Source organism: Protopterus annectens, chromosome 4.part0, assembly GCF_019279795.1.
Source record: "Protopterus annectens isolate FY-2018-M chromosome 4.part0, PAN1.0, whole genome shotgun sequence".
NCBI lineage: Eukaryota > Metazoa > Chordata > Ceratodontiformes > Protopteridae > Protopterus > Protopterus annectens.
In genome coordinates this window covers 864,718,488-864,734,222 of record NC_056733.1, presented here as the reverse complement: position 1 = coordinate 864,734,222, position 15,735 = coordinate 864,718,488, and the positions used below count along the sequence as shown (strand labels likewise).

General features: G+C 43.2%; 1 protein-coding gene across 2 annotated transcripts in view; it reads left to right on the top strand.

The window, feature by feature from the left end:
* The window catches only part of RNF185 (ring finger protein 185), a 471,432-nt gene that overhangs the window by 216,134 nt on the left and 239,563 nt on the right, over positions 1-15,735 (top strand). For both annotated transcript variants that reach the window (XM_044068822.1, XM_044068823.1), the window contains one exon: positions 11,659-11,713. In XM_044068822.1, coding sequence (XP_043924757.1) covers positions 11,659-11,713 — 55 coding nt within the window. The remainder of the gene's footprint in view (positions 1-11,658; positions 11,714-15,735) is intronic.

Here is a 15,735-nt window from a genome sequence, read left to right as displayed (position 1 = left end):
CTACAGATTTCACTTTCACACTCTTCCAAAAAAAGAGTGGCATGCCGAACCTGCCACACAATCAAAGGGCAGAGGCTCAAATACAAATTTCAAAGCTTATGGCCATGAAAGCTATTCAAGAGGTACCTACTCACGAACAAGGTCAAGGTTTTTATTCCAGACTTTTTCTGGTACCAAGGAAAGAAACCGACTGGAGACCCATTTTGGACTTATCCATCCTAAACACATTTCTACTCGTACCAAAATTCAAGATGCTCACATTACAGCAGCTTCTTCCCATGCTGGGCAAGGAGTTTTGGCTGGTAACATTGGACCTCAAGGAGGCATACCTGCATGTCCCAATCAGACAAAGTTGCAGAAGATACCTCAGATTTCTTGCAGGTTCAATCCACTATCAATTCTCTGCATTGCCCTTTGGCTTATTTACTGCGCCCAGAGTATTCACGAAATGCCTGGCATCAGTAATTGCCTACTGCAGACTTCAAGGGATACAAATTTACCCTTATCTGGACGACTGCCTGATCCAAGCGGACAACAAGCACCTACTTCTGGAACATCTGGCTTATGTAACATGGTTATTGAATTCTCTGGGATACACAGTAAACAAGGAAAAATCCAGGCTAACACCATCTCAGAAAATAACTTTCCTGGGTGCCAACTTGGACACAAACACCCAGATGGCCTATCTTACGCCAGAAAAACAAGGGCAACTAACTCATTACTTCAAAATGCTAGCAAATTGTACCAGGCTCACTGCAAGGAAAATCCTGCAGGCTCTGGGCTTCATGGCATCTTGCATTCTTCTAATCCCATGTGCAAAGTTGCATATGAGGAAACTTCAATGGTACCTAAAAAACCTATGGTCTCAACACAGCCACAGTTTGGAAACAGTAATACCAATAATTCCATGTTTGCAAAAGGAATTTCTATGGTGGGCCCAAGCATGCCAAACAAACACAGGTCTTCCATTCTGCAAGCCTCAAGCAAATCAAGTAATCACAACAGACGCCTCAGACTACGCCTGGGGGGCGCATATGACAGACAGGTGCATTCAGGGCAAATGGTCCCAAAAGGAAAAGCACCTTCACATCAATCAAAAAGAAATGCTAGCAGTGATAAATGCAATTACAATTTTCAAGGATCTCCTGCATCCAGGGCAATTATTGATAAGAACAGACAACACCACAGTAATGTGGTATATAAACAAACAAGGTGGAACACATTCATACCCCCTGTGCAGGCTAGCCATGTCGCTTTGGAACTTGGCTCTGGAATGGCAACTCGAACTTCAAGCACAGTACTTGCCAGGATTGGAAAACACGCTGGCAGACAATCTAAGCAGAAATATGACAGATCCACACGAATGGAAGTTACATCCTCAAGTGTTTACAAAGATAATCCAAGCGTGGGGAAGACCAGACCTAGATCTCTTCGCCTCCCACAGGAACCATCAATTGGAAAAGTTCTGTTCAAGGACCTTTCATCCAAAGGCCTGGAGAGTGGACGCCCTTTCTTTCAGTTGGGCAACATGGACAGTTTACGCTTTCCCACCTTTGCCTCTTCTGCCCAAGGTGCTCTTGAAAGCAAGAGCAGACAGACCGAAGATGATACTGATTTCTCCAGACTGGCCAAGACAACACTGGTACCCACTCCTAAGGAGCCTAACACATGCTCCTCCCTGGACCCTACCTCTAATGCCTCTTCTACTGACTCAGCACAACTACAAAACTCTTCACAGTCAGCTGAAAACTCTCAATCTGGCTGCATGGAAAATTCCTTAACACCACAGCAGACCCTACTCTCCAAAGAGGTGCAGGATGTCATTTTGGAGGCCAGAAGACCATCTACTAGAAAGGCTTACTCCGCAAAGTGGAAATGTTTTTGCGCTTGGAATGAGAAAAAAGGCCAGGATCCTAGAAAACTGAATTTGCCTCAGATATTACAGTATTTAGCTAAGCTGTTGAACAGTGGACTTTCATTTTCCTCCATCAAAATTCATGCCTCAGCCATTTCTGCAGAATACAACACTGATCCACCCTTATTCTCTCACCCACTTTTAAGACCGTTCCTCAGAGGAGCTAAGAATATAAGACATCCAATGAAACAACCAATCCCAGCCTGGGATCTTAACTACATTCTAGAAAAATTAACATTACCTCCCTTTGAACCAGCTGCCTCTACAGATTTGCAATATTTGTCCTGGAAAACAGCCTTCCTTCTGGCCATTACATCAGCTCATAGGGTTTCAGATCTACAAGCCTTCATGGCTGTGCAGCTCTTTCTCATCTTCCATCAGGACAGGGTTTCCCTACGAACCAACCCTTCATTTATGCCTAAGGTAGTATCCAGGGTAGCTTTAAATCAGGCCATACACTTGCCTACCTTTTACCCCAATCCTCAAAACAAAGGGGAAAGGCTGCTACATTCCTTAGACATCCATAGACAGCTATGTTACTATCTGGACAGAACACAGCCCTTCAGGAAATCAGAAAAACTTTTTGTGTCCTATGCTGTAGGAGCTCAAGGGAAGCCAATTTACAAACATATAATTTCAAAATGGATAGGCCATTGCATACGGTTTTGTTACTCCTTTCATGGCAAACCTGTGCCTACAGGCATCAGATCCCACTCCACAAGGGCCTCAGCTACCTCTACAGCCTTCCTCAGAGGAGTCCCTACCAAGGATATTTTGGAGGCAGCCACTTGGAGTTCTGTGCATACCTTCACAAAACACTACCACCTGCCTTTATATTCCAAAACTAGAGCAGGCTTTGCCTCTGCTGTGTTGCAGGGCATTCTGGCTGCTCCCAGTTCCACCTAGTGCCTACCACCCTGTGCGTAGCTTTGGGATTCTACCCATCTGTGATTACTGCAGCTGTATGCACGATGAACATAGTACAGTTTTGTACCTACCATAAATGTAGATGTTCGAGTGCTAATACAGCTGCAGTACAGGTTTCCCTCCCTCCTTCCCCTCTTGGTAAAAGCCCAGTGGTTAACACCTCCTCATTCAACCTAATTTGGGTTATCCTTCTATGGTGTATTTGCTTGCAACTACTGATTTTTGATTATATTGCATTGCTTGACTATATTTGTATATATAATTTATGTATTGCCTTCCTTCTGACATCTGGGGCAAGAAAGACTGAAGAAAATGGCGTCGGCTGTGTCTTATATACCCCTGTCGCACTGACGTCAGGAAAGAAAGCGACGACAACCGACGCCGGACCTAGACTTTGGAATTCGGCCGACCGAGGACCCGCCTGACGGCAGAGAACCCATCTGTGATTACTGCAGCTGTATTAGCACTCGAACATCTACATTTATGGTAGGTACAAAACTGTACTTTCTCTCTCACAAATAATTCCAGGTGAGAAGACTAACATATACCAGAAGCAGAATGCTTCATAGACATTACTACGTTTTGTAGAAAAATGCCTTAAAATCTTTTGCAGAAGTAATCACTTTGGTGCCAGCTGCAAGAGCTGAATGCTGCATTTCCATGTAGTAATGCTTCCTCCATTGTTTTTAAGTTGATTTAGGAAATTTTTACAAGGGAAATAATTTTTGTGGCAGCTACCAAGAACACCCTCCCAGGAAAGAGAAAAAAAAGGTTCCAAGCAGAAATACTTACCGTCCCCAACATTTTCTAAAAATGACTTGGCTTTTGGTATATGTGTGATGTTTAGGTTTATATGGTAATTTTTGTGTCTTTTCATTATATTTTAATATGCATTTGTATTCCTGCAGTTTTTGGCATTTGTGCAAAGTATTTTCAGATTTACTTTTTAGGGTAACAATCCCTCACACATTCTTTCTACTGTATTTGTATGTCTGTGTGTGATTTGACTTCAAGGTCAGAGTGTTTGATTTCTGTTGCTATAGTAAAGTACAGTTGTGTAAAATCTTACCGTAACAGTAGATGTCCTTGCCTTCACCACTGCAGTATTCCTTACAAATGGGGATTCCCCGCCGTGAAGCCCACTGTCCGGCCAATTTACCAAAGTCTACAGTTGCTGTAAGGTATGGTGAACGTCACCTGCACACTCCTTGCGTAGGATAGGGCATAAAGGGGATGTTCAGGCGTACCATCCTCAGAACTGGTTGCCCCAGGGGGGACAGCAGTCCAAGGAGAACCTGCACAACCAGGAAGGAAAAAAAGACTAGAGGGATGGAGGGAGGGAGGGAGTGAATACTGCAGCGGTGAAGGCAGAGACATCTATCATTATGTTAAGATTTTACACAACTGTACTATGTCCTTACATTCATTACTAGCTGTAATGGAGGCCAGGGGAAGAAGAGTTTGAAAGAAAGAAATGAGTTAATGCCTTTGGAGGGGGCAGCGATGCCAGCATTGGCACTGTTTGAAACCTGCAACCCAGAAAGACATGATCCTGAGGAGGTGTCAGGGAAAATGTTTTGTAGTTTATTGTGAACCCTTGGCTGTGAAGAAGAGAAATGGTAAAATGAAGATTTTGCAAAAGGACCTCTGGAGAGGATGCTTGAATCAGCAGGTCATCCAAATAAGGAAAGATTTGGATTCCTTGAAGCCTGCAAAAGGCAGTTGTAGGAGTGAGACATTTGGTGAACACCCTTTGGGCAGTATAAAGGGTAAAGGGCTAAGCACATAACTGAAAATGCCAGGAAACAACAGAGAAACACAAAAATCTCCTGAAAAGAGGATGGATCAGAATATGGAGATAAGCATCCCTGAGGTCCAGAGACACCAGTAAGGCTTGAGGGAGCAAGAGAGGAAAAAGAGACTGAAAGGACATCTGAAAGGAAGGCAATCTCAGAAAAGTGTTTAGGCGGGAGAGATATAGAATATGTCTCCATGTACCTTCTTTTCTGGGCACTAGAAATGGTCTGTAATAAAACCATTTCCCCTTCAGGGCACAGGCACCTCTTGAATAGACAAGAGATCCTGAAGAACCTCTGTGAAAAATAGGAAATTGCTCCTGAGGAGGCTGAGGAATGCCCATAAAAGCAGGGTGGGAAATCCAGACCATGCAGTACCCTTGCCGAATGACCGACAGAACCCAGGAATCCTGGGTGATTCGGAGCCATACAGGAAGAGAAAGAGGAATATGGCTGGGAACGAGTGGATAGTCAGACAGCACATGGTTTGTCAGGAAAGGAAGGCTTAAGAATCCCTGCAGTCTGAGTGGCCGTAGCAGGAGGAGTCGTTTACTACCCTTTTTACTTTTCAGACTGCCTACGAACAAAGGTTGGCTTAGAAGGGTAGTTTCTCTGAAGTTTAGGCACAGGAGAAACAGACACGCTTAAGCTCCTGTAAGGCCTTCCCCTTGTCCTGAAGAGACTTAAGTAAACCAGCAGCTGCTTCACCAAACAAGAGTCTTATCTAGAGGAGCATCCAGCAACTTAGCCTTAATATCATCGGGCAAAGGTTGAAGCAGAAGCCATGAATATCTCCTCAGAACCGAATCAGAAGCAGCAGCCATAGAAGAGGCATCTGCTGCATCATAACTACATTTGATCGAATGATGAACTACCTGAGAGGAAGTCCCAAGCAAGGGAAGAGCAGAAGATTTATTCTGTCTGGAACATCAGAAAGAATATGACAAGCCTGAGAACGAAGCGCCAAAACATACCTAGAGATATAATTAATAGCCCTAAAAGCTAGGGTAGCCGAAGTATATGTAGTCTTACCCAGCCTAGCCATGGTTATACTGTCCTTGTCAGAAGGCAGTAACTAGGAGAAAGAAGCAATTGAGATGGCTTATCAGAGGGGTCAACAGCAGGCCACTTGAAAAGGAACAATCCTCAGGCACCCTGTAAAACCTGTCAGACTTCTTTTTACAACAGGGGGCAGAGAATCCGGTGCTTTAGAGGCAGTGGGAAAAAATCCAATAAAGCAGGCAAGGCAGGAGGAATGGCAGCAGGTTTAGGAGTTTCCATCTGCAGTAACTCATAGTGCCTCTTACCGATATCTGAAACCTGAGCACAATCCCACAAAAAAATTCTATCATCCTAGAAATCGTGTCCCCAAAGGAAATTTCCTCCGAAGAATTATCTAGAATATGACAATCCTCCTCCTCAGACCCGTAGTCTAAAGGAGCAGACATCTGGGTAGAATAAGCAAGGGAGCCATCATTAGAATCCACCTCAGAAGAATGCAATCCTATGGGCCTTTTAGGGGAAGAGGAGGACCAAGGAGGAGCAGGAACGGAAGTCCCTTGAAGAGGCCTTATAGGTGGTTACTAGGCTATCTGCTCGAAGGCATTTATAAGCCTAGCCAGAATGTGTTGGCTTTTGCCATCCTGTTAGATTAGTTCCCTGTGCCTCAGTCCAGCAGAGCCACTGAAGTGATCCCTGAGGTAAACTTTCTGTTTCCCATCCACTCGTCAAGGTTTCTTTTGAAGAGGGTTAGCGAGGAGCTCTGCCTAATGTAGATTGGGGTCTTGTTCCAAAGCATGGGAAGTCTCTGGGACAGGAATCTATCCCTCCAGCATGTCCTAGTTATTGTTGTGGTAAGGTTTAGATCCCTAGAGTGTGTGGCTCGAGGGAATAAGGTTTTCTTTAGGTGGAGCATGTCCATCAATTCTGGGTTGGACATGGCCTTGTATGTCAGGCAGAGATCACCTCTGAGTAGGCGGTATGCAACCGAGTACAACTGGAGTTTCTTCAGTCGAGCTGCATATGGCATCTGTTTGAGGCCATTGATCCTCTTGGTTAGGTTCGTCTGTGGTCTTTCCAGCTGTTGCAGGTGTCTTGTAAGGTACATCCCAAATGGAGCATTGTACTCTAAGATGGGTCTGATGAGTGATGAGTAGAGGGGCACAATGACCTCTTTTGATCTGGATGCAAACCCTTTTGTGATTAGGTGGGCCACATAGAAGGATTTTCTAACCACTTTGGCAATGTGATTATCAAAGGTGAGATTACTATCTACTTGGGTCCCCAGATCCCTTATTATGTCTTCCGTATTTAGGGGACTGCCACCTATGTGGTAGTTTGTGGGTACTTTGTTTTTTCCAAAGGACAGTAAAGCATTAAATAACCCCTGAGTAAAAGCCTGCCACTCACTTTGCGGATCCCTAGGAGCAGAAGAAACTTGATTAGTTTTCTGTTTCTTTTTTAAGTGGACATCCATCATAGAAATCTGAGAAGGGTCAGACTCAGGACGGCATTCCACAACCGCAGTAGGAACCTCTTCCCTAAAGAGAAACTGCAGAACCCCTGTAGACCTCTTGGAAACAGTCAGCCGTGGCTCCCTCTGAATGCCCGAAACGGATGCCTGCAAAACCTCGTCTGACGTGCTGTCTGCCATATCCTCACTGGCTTCCAAACCCAGATGTACTGGAAGAATCTGACTAAACTGGGTGAGCCTCTGGGTGCATAATAACCTCAGGAGAAACTCCCGGCAGGATCTGGACAGTGGAAGATTCCAGTCTTACCTTATGCATCATCTTCTTCCCTGACAGCTGACCCCTTCGGGACAGGAAGTCCCATCCATAGTATCTGCAGCAAGAAGCTTAAAACGCTGGTGCTCAAGATGCAAGGAAAGGGAAGAAAGCCTGCTATGAAGAGTTTTGGGGACAAGTGCCTGACCAACTGAAAAAGACATATGGTCGTGAGCAGCACCTAGGCAAAAAAGACACTTTATAGTGGTGGTCTTTATGGGGATTCGGTCTCCTACATTGGCATTTACCCTTCCTTGGTGACATTAACCCCAAACAGCAGAAAAAGTAACCAAAAACCCAACTGGGTACTTATCTGCGACTGTGAGGACTCCAGCAAACAAGAGTAAGCACAGGAAAGCCAACAAACAGAAAAACAGACAGAGGTAGCAGACTGATTAAAATAACATTCGGACTGGCAGCAAAAATGTTCTGAAGGTGGTATACCTGAATGTCCCCTTTATGCCCTACCCCACACAAGGAGTGTGCAGATGATGTTCAGCATACCTTACAGCAATGGTAGACTTTGGTAAACTGGCCGGACGGTGGGCTTCATGGCAGGGAATCCCCATGTGTAAGGAATACTGCAGCAGTGAATGTAAGGACATCTGTTTTTTCCACATTATTTACTTCCTGTCTCTTTCTACACTTCTCACTAATTATTCTGGATGTGAAGTTTGTTCTTTCACTTTCCTCAGAAGATTGTTTTTTACCTTATTGGATGTCTTGTACTTTTCCTGATCAGGTAATGTAGTTGAATTTGAGTTTATTTACTACTGTAGTGTGCTCACTTTGTACCACAACCCTGATTTGTTTTGTTTTATTTCTTTACTAATTTTCTGTGCAGACTTGACGTATTTGAGTTGGAGGTGTAAATTTCTACTGTTTGTTTTTTTCTCTGGAGAGTTTTCATGTTTAACAGTTTTCCCTGTAAGTGACTTTTCAAGATTGTGGCAGATGGCTGGATTTTGAATTTTGTGATGGAGCAGGTATCTGTGAATACATTTGAGGTACAGGTGGCCTGCAGTAGCTTTTTCCCCGTGCATGTAACAGATCAGTTAATGCACAAGTATCTTAGTTTGATTGGTATGTTTTCTTTGCCTTTTTATAAGTATGCATAAACTGTGTGTTGGAAGCACTTGTGGTTGTTGAAGATTTTGTTTAGTTGAATCAAACTCCTCTTGACCTTAAGGACGTAAGCACACTGTGGGTGTTGTCAAGAACTGCTGCTTTAAGTCCTTGCAGTTTTTGTATTTCTTTAGGTAATGCTGTCTGTTCACTTTATTCTCTACCTCCCCCTTTGTGCTTTCCTAGCATTCTTATTATGTGGCCAAAATATTTGAGTTTTAGTTACTACAAAGTCGTCCAGTGAGCAATCTGGATTTATTTCCTTAAATATGACTAGTTTGAATTTTTTCAGTCTTAGGAATTCTCAAACGTTTTCTCCAACACCAAAGTTCAAGTTAGTCTTCTGGCAAATAGCCATACTTGTAGTCCAGCTTTCCTTGAAATGTGTTACTAGTAGTATTAGTCTGTTCGATCAGACAGTTTGGTACCAAACCACCCGTTGGATCTGTTTCGAACATTTTGCCAGTGCTCCAGTGACTCGAGTTCCTGCAGACTTTTCCAGAATCACCTGTGTACCTCTCCTTCAAAACACATTTGCCACCACAGGGTAAAAATAATATATATTTCAGTTGTAACCTCAGCTAACTGCTTTTTACAGTTTTATTTTTCAGAGTAATTTGTATATCAGTTGCTAGTCAGTACTTCTATAATTTAGTTTTAATACCTTGTAGATAATTTTGATAGAAATTGCTATATTTCAGTTTCTTAGTTTCTTGGCAATAAAGAGCCTGCTCTGTGCCCATTTTTTCAGCTGCTTAAAAGGTGTTAATTGATCGTTGTATATACGAGTGTGTGTGTGTGTGTGTGTGTGTGTGTATATGTATATATATATATATATATATATATATATATATATATATATATATATATGTGTATACACATATATATATATATATATATATATATATATATATATATGTGTATACACATATATAATGTGTGTGTATGACTCCAAGCATGTCTGTATATATGTGTTCTATTAGGAAGGTCTTCCATCTCGTTGCTAACGTCTGTGGTAAATTGCTTACTGTGGTAGTTAATTTTTTTGATCTGAGAGAAAGAAGATTTTTAAAGTTTACTTAATGTGGGCATAAGCTCCCACCTCAGGACGCACATGAACTGTGTGTAGTTTGTTTAGGTCCAGAGCATCTCAGTACTAAGTACTTTATTTGCAAGGAGTTCAGTCTTCAGTCCTTGGCAAATGGGTGGACTAAACTTGTTCTTAAAGGTCTTGTACCTGCAGAGCAAGCAGAAAAGTCTGATAAGAAGGATAAAGCTAGGGACAGGGAAGCTAGAAAACGTAAAAATGCAAGTCCAAGCTTTTTCTTCACCTAATGTACCAAGGAGAGAATCTTCCCCCTTCTTCACACCAGCGTAAAAGCCTTTGATTTTAGAAACGCGTTATTTAGGGACAAGTCCACCTCTTCGTCTGGTAGGGATTCCTCTGTGAGCGAGTTGGCTATTTTTATTCCTTCCAGGTCTCCCCCAACCTCTTCCTTGAAGTTGATGCACTCCTCCTTTAAAAGTACATCAGAAGCTGATTGAGGACAGATAATGAGGGCTTTTCTGAAGGTGCAGATTGAGTTGGACATCATCCTTTCCTCTTCAGTTACTAAGGCAGATCAGGTTGTCCTTTTGTCAAATTTTCTAACCCTCCCTGGTAGCTATTTCTGCATTGATGGCACCTAAGCCATTGTTTCATCCGGATCCCGTCTCTTCAGCACTATTCCCTGCTTCAGTGTCAACAGCATCACATGTGAAACACCTGATGTAAGCCCCTTTGCTGTTGAGTGAGTCTGTGATTTGAATGCTCAAGATGGAGTTTTCTGCACCATCTGCCAGAAAAAAGCTTGGCTTGTAACTGTTCTTGGTGTAGGGATCTTCAGCATTTGGTACAGATCTTTGACTTGAGGCTGTCTAGTTGCTCAGTATCAGTGCTTCACTGTGCAGCTGCACCCACCTCTACATTGGATGGGGAGGAGTATGCTCCTCAGTTGGTCAGTTAACAAATGGTTAACAGGTGTGTAGGATCACCCAGTTTTCAGGGGTGGGGAGCATGCCTTTTCCCCAGTATTGTTTGATCTCTAAGTCAATGTATATAACTTTCAAGCACTATGACTGTGTGTATACTTCTATATATTTTTAACGTGCAAAGTTTGCTATTGTATCTCTTGTGACTTGGTTTTGAAGGAATAAAGTGTCTGCTAAATAAATGAAGTACGGTGCTTCAGTGAAACACCTACTAATTATGTAAATGAGGTGCATATATATTGTTTTGTTCAACAATGAACTAGTTTGGGTTGCAGGCAGATGTTTGCATCTGGTTTACTATCAATATTGCGAAAGGGTAAATAATTTCTGTTCGCAGTTATCTAAGTAAACCATCGAAACCGGAATCTTGTCCACGTCAGTGTTGACCCAAATGATCAACACATTTGAGTCTGCATTGTCATTGAAAACATCATGTGATATCCGCTTAGGAGCTGCACCCCCACACCCCCTGCTAATAATATATTCCAACATAGAGATCGCACTACAGTGGGGATATGGATGAATTTCCAATCTCCACTGTACCGCAACCTCCATACAGTTTGTCAAACACACTTAAGCAAATGCACTACTGCATTTGCATAAGTGTGTTTGACTATCCCACACAGTTTACCTTCTGTGAACGACAATCTGATTTTCGGCAGCATACATGCCGACAGATTGTCGTTCACAGTATTGATAGTAAACCGTTTGCACCCAACTTGATTAAGAAATGTGAACCGACTGTGAAGAGCTTACTGAAGGTCTCAGGTGTACGAGTGCAGCAAAGTTTTAGTGTTCTCTTGAGGAACTGCAGTGGCACATGGCCCGCCTTGGTGATATCAAACAACTTTCCTGAGCATTTGTCTCTAATGAACTGTTTTATCCTACTTGCCAACTACATTTATGATTCACTACCAGTCCTGTAATAAAGTCCATTTATCAAACTTAAGACTGTGTTTTACATTTTGAGTACATGAATCTATTATTTCAGGTTAAAATATATGGTATTAATTAAACTAAGCAGAAGAGAATGTGTTTGGTAACAGGGATGTTTATTAGTTGTCTTGGTGATTTGCAGAGAGAAGACTCCACCCAGACCTCAGGGACAGAGGCCAGAGCCAGAGAACAGAGGGGTGAGTTAACTGAATGAGCTGTCATGGGGTGTCTTCATTTTACAATTTATGAAAGCAAGTTGGTATTTTTTTTTTTTCTGGAATGCCAGAACAGCACATGAATGAGTAAATTCTGAGGTGTTTGTCTATTATTTTTGCTTCCTCAAAACTCCTGTAGACTCACAGGACTAACTAGTACTCCTCCTTCAAAGTGTACATAGATATTAGATTTTCATACCACCTTTTAAAAATAGGTTGGAGTGATTGTACCTTTGAACTTTCTTCTAGCTCATGGTGGCTAGCATTAGGTATGGTGTACAATACTTTACTCCTGATGACACAAGGTACCACCTGGAATTAAAGTTGGTTGTTTTGTTACTGAACTCTGAAGGACTCTGGCATAGAAGCTTTTTCTGCACAGCTAATGCTGCTTGCCTTGTTGCTGGTCATAGACTCTCTGTTCCCAGCTGCCGTTGTTAACTGTGTGCAGGAGAACACACTACTCATTCCTTCCTTAACTGTGTGCAGGAGGACACTACTCATTCCTTCCTTAACTGTGTGCAGGAGGACACTACTCATTCCTTCCTTAACTGTGTGCAGGAGGACATTACTCATTCCTTCCTTAACTGTGTGCAGGAGGACACTACTCATTCCTTCCTTAACTGTGTGCAGGAGGACACTACTCATTCCTTCCTTAACTGTGTGCAGGAGGACATTACTCATTCCTTCCTTAACTGTGTGCAGGAGGACATTACTCATTCCTTCCTTAACTGTGTGCAGGAGGACACTACTCATTCCTTCCTTAACTGTGTGCAGGAGGACACTACTCATTCCTTCCTTAACTGTGTGCAGGAGGAACACTACTCATTCCTTCCTTAACTGTGTGCAGGAGGAACACTACTCATTCCTTCCTGTAAGAATGCTTAGGCTTCCTGCTTGTCCTGTGCTGAGGCTGCAACTGGTGTTTCAGCAGGTTGTCCTGTTTGGAGATTTTAATAGTCCGCAAACTTATCTTGTTTCAAAAATGCAGATAGTGGCATCTGCTTTATAACAGCTTGGTGAGTACGAGTACTGAAATTACTCCGGGCCTGTACGTATGAGAAGGCCTTGGAGCTCGCCAACTGTGTTGTGCTGCTGCTGTTCATGAGATCAGTTATCCAGCACTGATGACAACCAAGATAATCTTTTTGAAGAGTTTTTTTTTATTTTTTTATTTTTTTTTTTTTATTTTGTATCCTTATTTATAAATTCTTTGTGGACGACCACAGACCATGGTACTTAGCTTTTTTTATTAGGGTTGCTGCTTCGGCGTTTCCATTGTTTTATAGACTGTACATAAGTGGGAAAGAAATCTGAGGTCTAAATGACCCATGTTTCCATGCTGGGGGGTGGTCAGCATGGTACCACTGATCTGTATTATCTGATGCATACATAGGAAGGGTGCAGTAGTACTTGATTTATACATTTTTCAGGAAGAGAACCACTAGAAAGGAGAAAATAAGTGATTCAAAACAAACATTTTAGCCTTCCAGATAGCAGATAAGCAGATGTTCTTCGTGTTTCACTGTTGCAGTCATTACATTTGGGTTATCTGCTTACAGTAGCCCTCAGTCAGCCTGATTAGCAAAGTATTGGGTCCTGCGTCGGTTGCTGTCCCTTCTTTCATGACGTCAGGCCGTCAGGGGAATAAAACATGCAGCCGACGCCATTACATCAGTCTTTCTTGCCGTGCGGTGCCCGAAGCAGAAGCAGTTCGCAAGTGCCGGTCGGCCGACTCTTGAAATTTTCATTTTCAAGTTTCAGTACCGAAGTCTTCAACTAAAGCTAAGTACCCCATTGGGGAAACTTTTTCTTGCTCCTTACCGATGTCAGTAAAAGTTAATAATTAAATTACTTGTGGAAAGAGAATACCTCATAAAGATTTTCATTCGTACTGTATTCCTTGCCTAGGCCCTGACCACGACGTACTTTGCTGTCGGTTTTGTGCTTTATTTAATCAGCGCACTATCCGTCGGTATATTTTCACCTCTAAATATTTAGGTTCTCTGTTTAATTATCCAGAAATGTCGTCAGTTAGCCATCCGACACCGGGATTCTGAAAAAACGCAAAGATAAAGAGAGAGACAGGCTGCCGAGTTCCAAAGCTGCTGACGATGCTTCTCCTAAGCCAGTCGCCAGTTCGCCGGTACTCAGTGAGGTGCTTTCGCAGCCCCTGATACCCGCTACTTCTGATTCGCAGGCTCTACTGAGACCCATTCGGAGTCCAGTATGCTGCAAGATGCTTCAACTATGGAACCTGCGGATGTCTCTAGCTTGGATGGGTCCGGAGTTGCTGTGCAGGCACCGGCTTCTGAGGGTGTATTCAGGCCTACGGACTTGTATATTAAACCGACGCCTCCTTCTTCATTTAGGCCTAAATCTCAAACCATGCCTAAAAAAATGACACCCAGGCCGCATGCTCAGGCTTCTATGCCTAAAAAAACAAATGATAAGAATGACTGAAGATCTTATAACTCTAATCAGGGGGAAGCCAACCTCCCCCATCAAAGAGACCTAGGACTGAAGTTGTTTATGAATCCTCTGACCAGGATTCTGATTTTTCTGATTCTTCTGATGATCTGGATTTGCCCTTATCTATTTATGAGGATTCTGATGCAGAGGACTCTATTCCCTCTGCTTCCCCTCCAGAGGATTTTTCTTTTGGTGAAACCTTACATACTCTTGGGGAGCATCCCCACTGGGAAAGCCAGGATTTCTCTGATTTAGAAAAGAGGCTTAGGGATTTCTTACTCCTGCCGCAGCATAGGCCTTTAGCTATTCCTCCTGTACTAGACATTGTTGATGATGCTTTTTCGGAATCTAGTTTGGCCCCTGATTCTTTACCTCCTGCCCCCAGAAAACCTAACAGATATTACAGGGTTCCTGATTCACACAAATTCCTTTTTAAAAATCCTATTGTGGATCCAGAGACTATTTCACAGGGACCCAAGGGCATTAATGCTTCTACTGCTAAAAATCCTACCCCTTCTGATAGAGACTCCAGGGCGCTAGATCAATGGGGTAAGAAGGTGTACACTTCTGCAACCTTGGCCATAAGGGTTTTAAACTGCCAGTTTCATATGTTAAAGTATCAGCAACATGTTATTGGATTGCTTAAACAGGAAATGTTGATTCCTGACTGTGCGGAAAATAAAGAATTACAGGATTTAATGCATTCTGCTGAACAGGTTGGAAAACATACTTTGTAATGTGGTTTTGGTTCATTGGAGGCCTCTTGCAGGGTTGCTGATGTCCTTCATGGATGCATCTGCAGTCATAACAAGTGGGTTGTCCTGTCGTCAGGCAGCCCTGCAGTCGGCCGGATTCCAAAGTCCGGGTCCGGCTTCGGCTGATGTCGCACTCCACCCGACGTCATCTCTGTTGGTCTTCGGGTATAAAAGCATCAGCCGACGCCATTTTCCTCAGTCTTTCTTGCCGCGTGGCGCCCGAAGCAGAAGTTGTTCGCAAGTGCCGGTCGGTCGGATCCAGAGATTACTTCTACCGAATACTACTTCGAAGACTTCTAAAGCTAAGTACCCCGTTGGGGACTCTTTCTTGCCTCAGCCGATGTCAGAAAAAGTTAACAATTGTTTAACCTGTGGGAAACAAATACCTCATAAAGATTTCCACTCTTACTGTCTGCCTTGTTTAGGCCCAGCCCACGACGTAGCAGCCTGTTCGGCCTGTGCCTCCTTCAACCGACGAACACTTAGGCGTCGGTCGGAGTTTGCAGAACAGTTTTTCGGTACTGATTTTGCGTACATTATGCCGTCGGATCCTCCGACTACCCAATCTTCCAAAAAGCGCAAAGATAAAGACCGACACTCGCGGTCCAGGGTTTCGGCGAAACCACGGTAAAGCAAACATGAGTGTCTCGGTTTCGGCGAAACCGAAAACTGATCAAAGTACAGCTGAACCTATTCTTACAACTGAGGCCCCTGCTACAACTCTTGAATCGACCTCAGAAATTTTACCCACTACGGTGGTTGACTTATCAGACACCA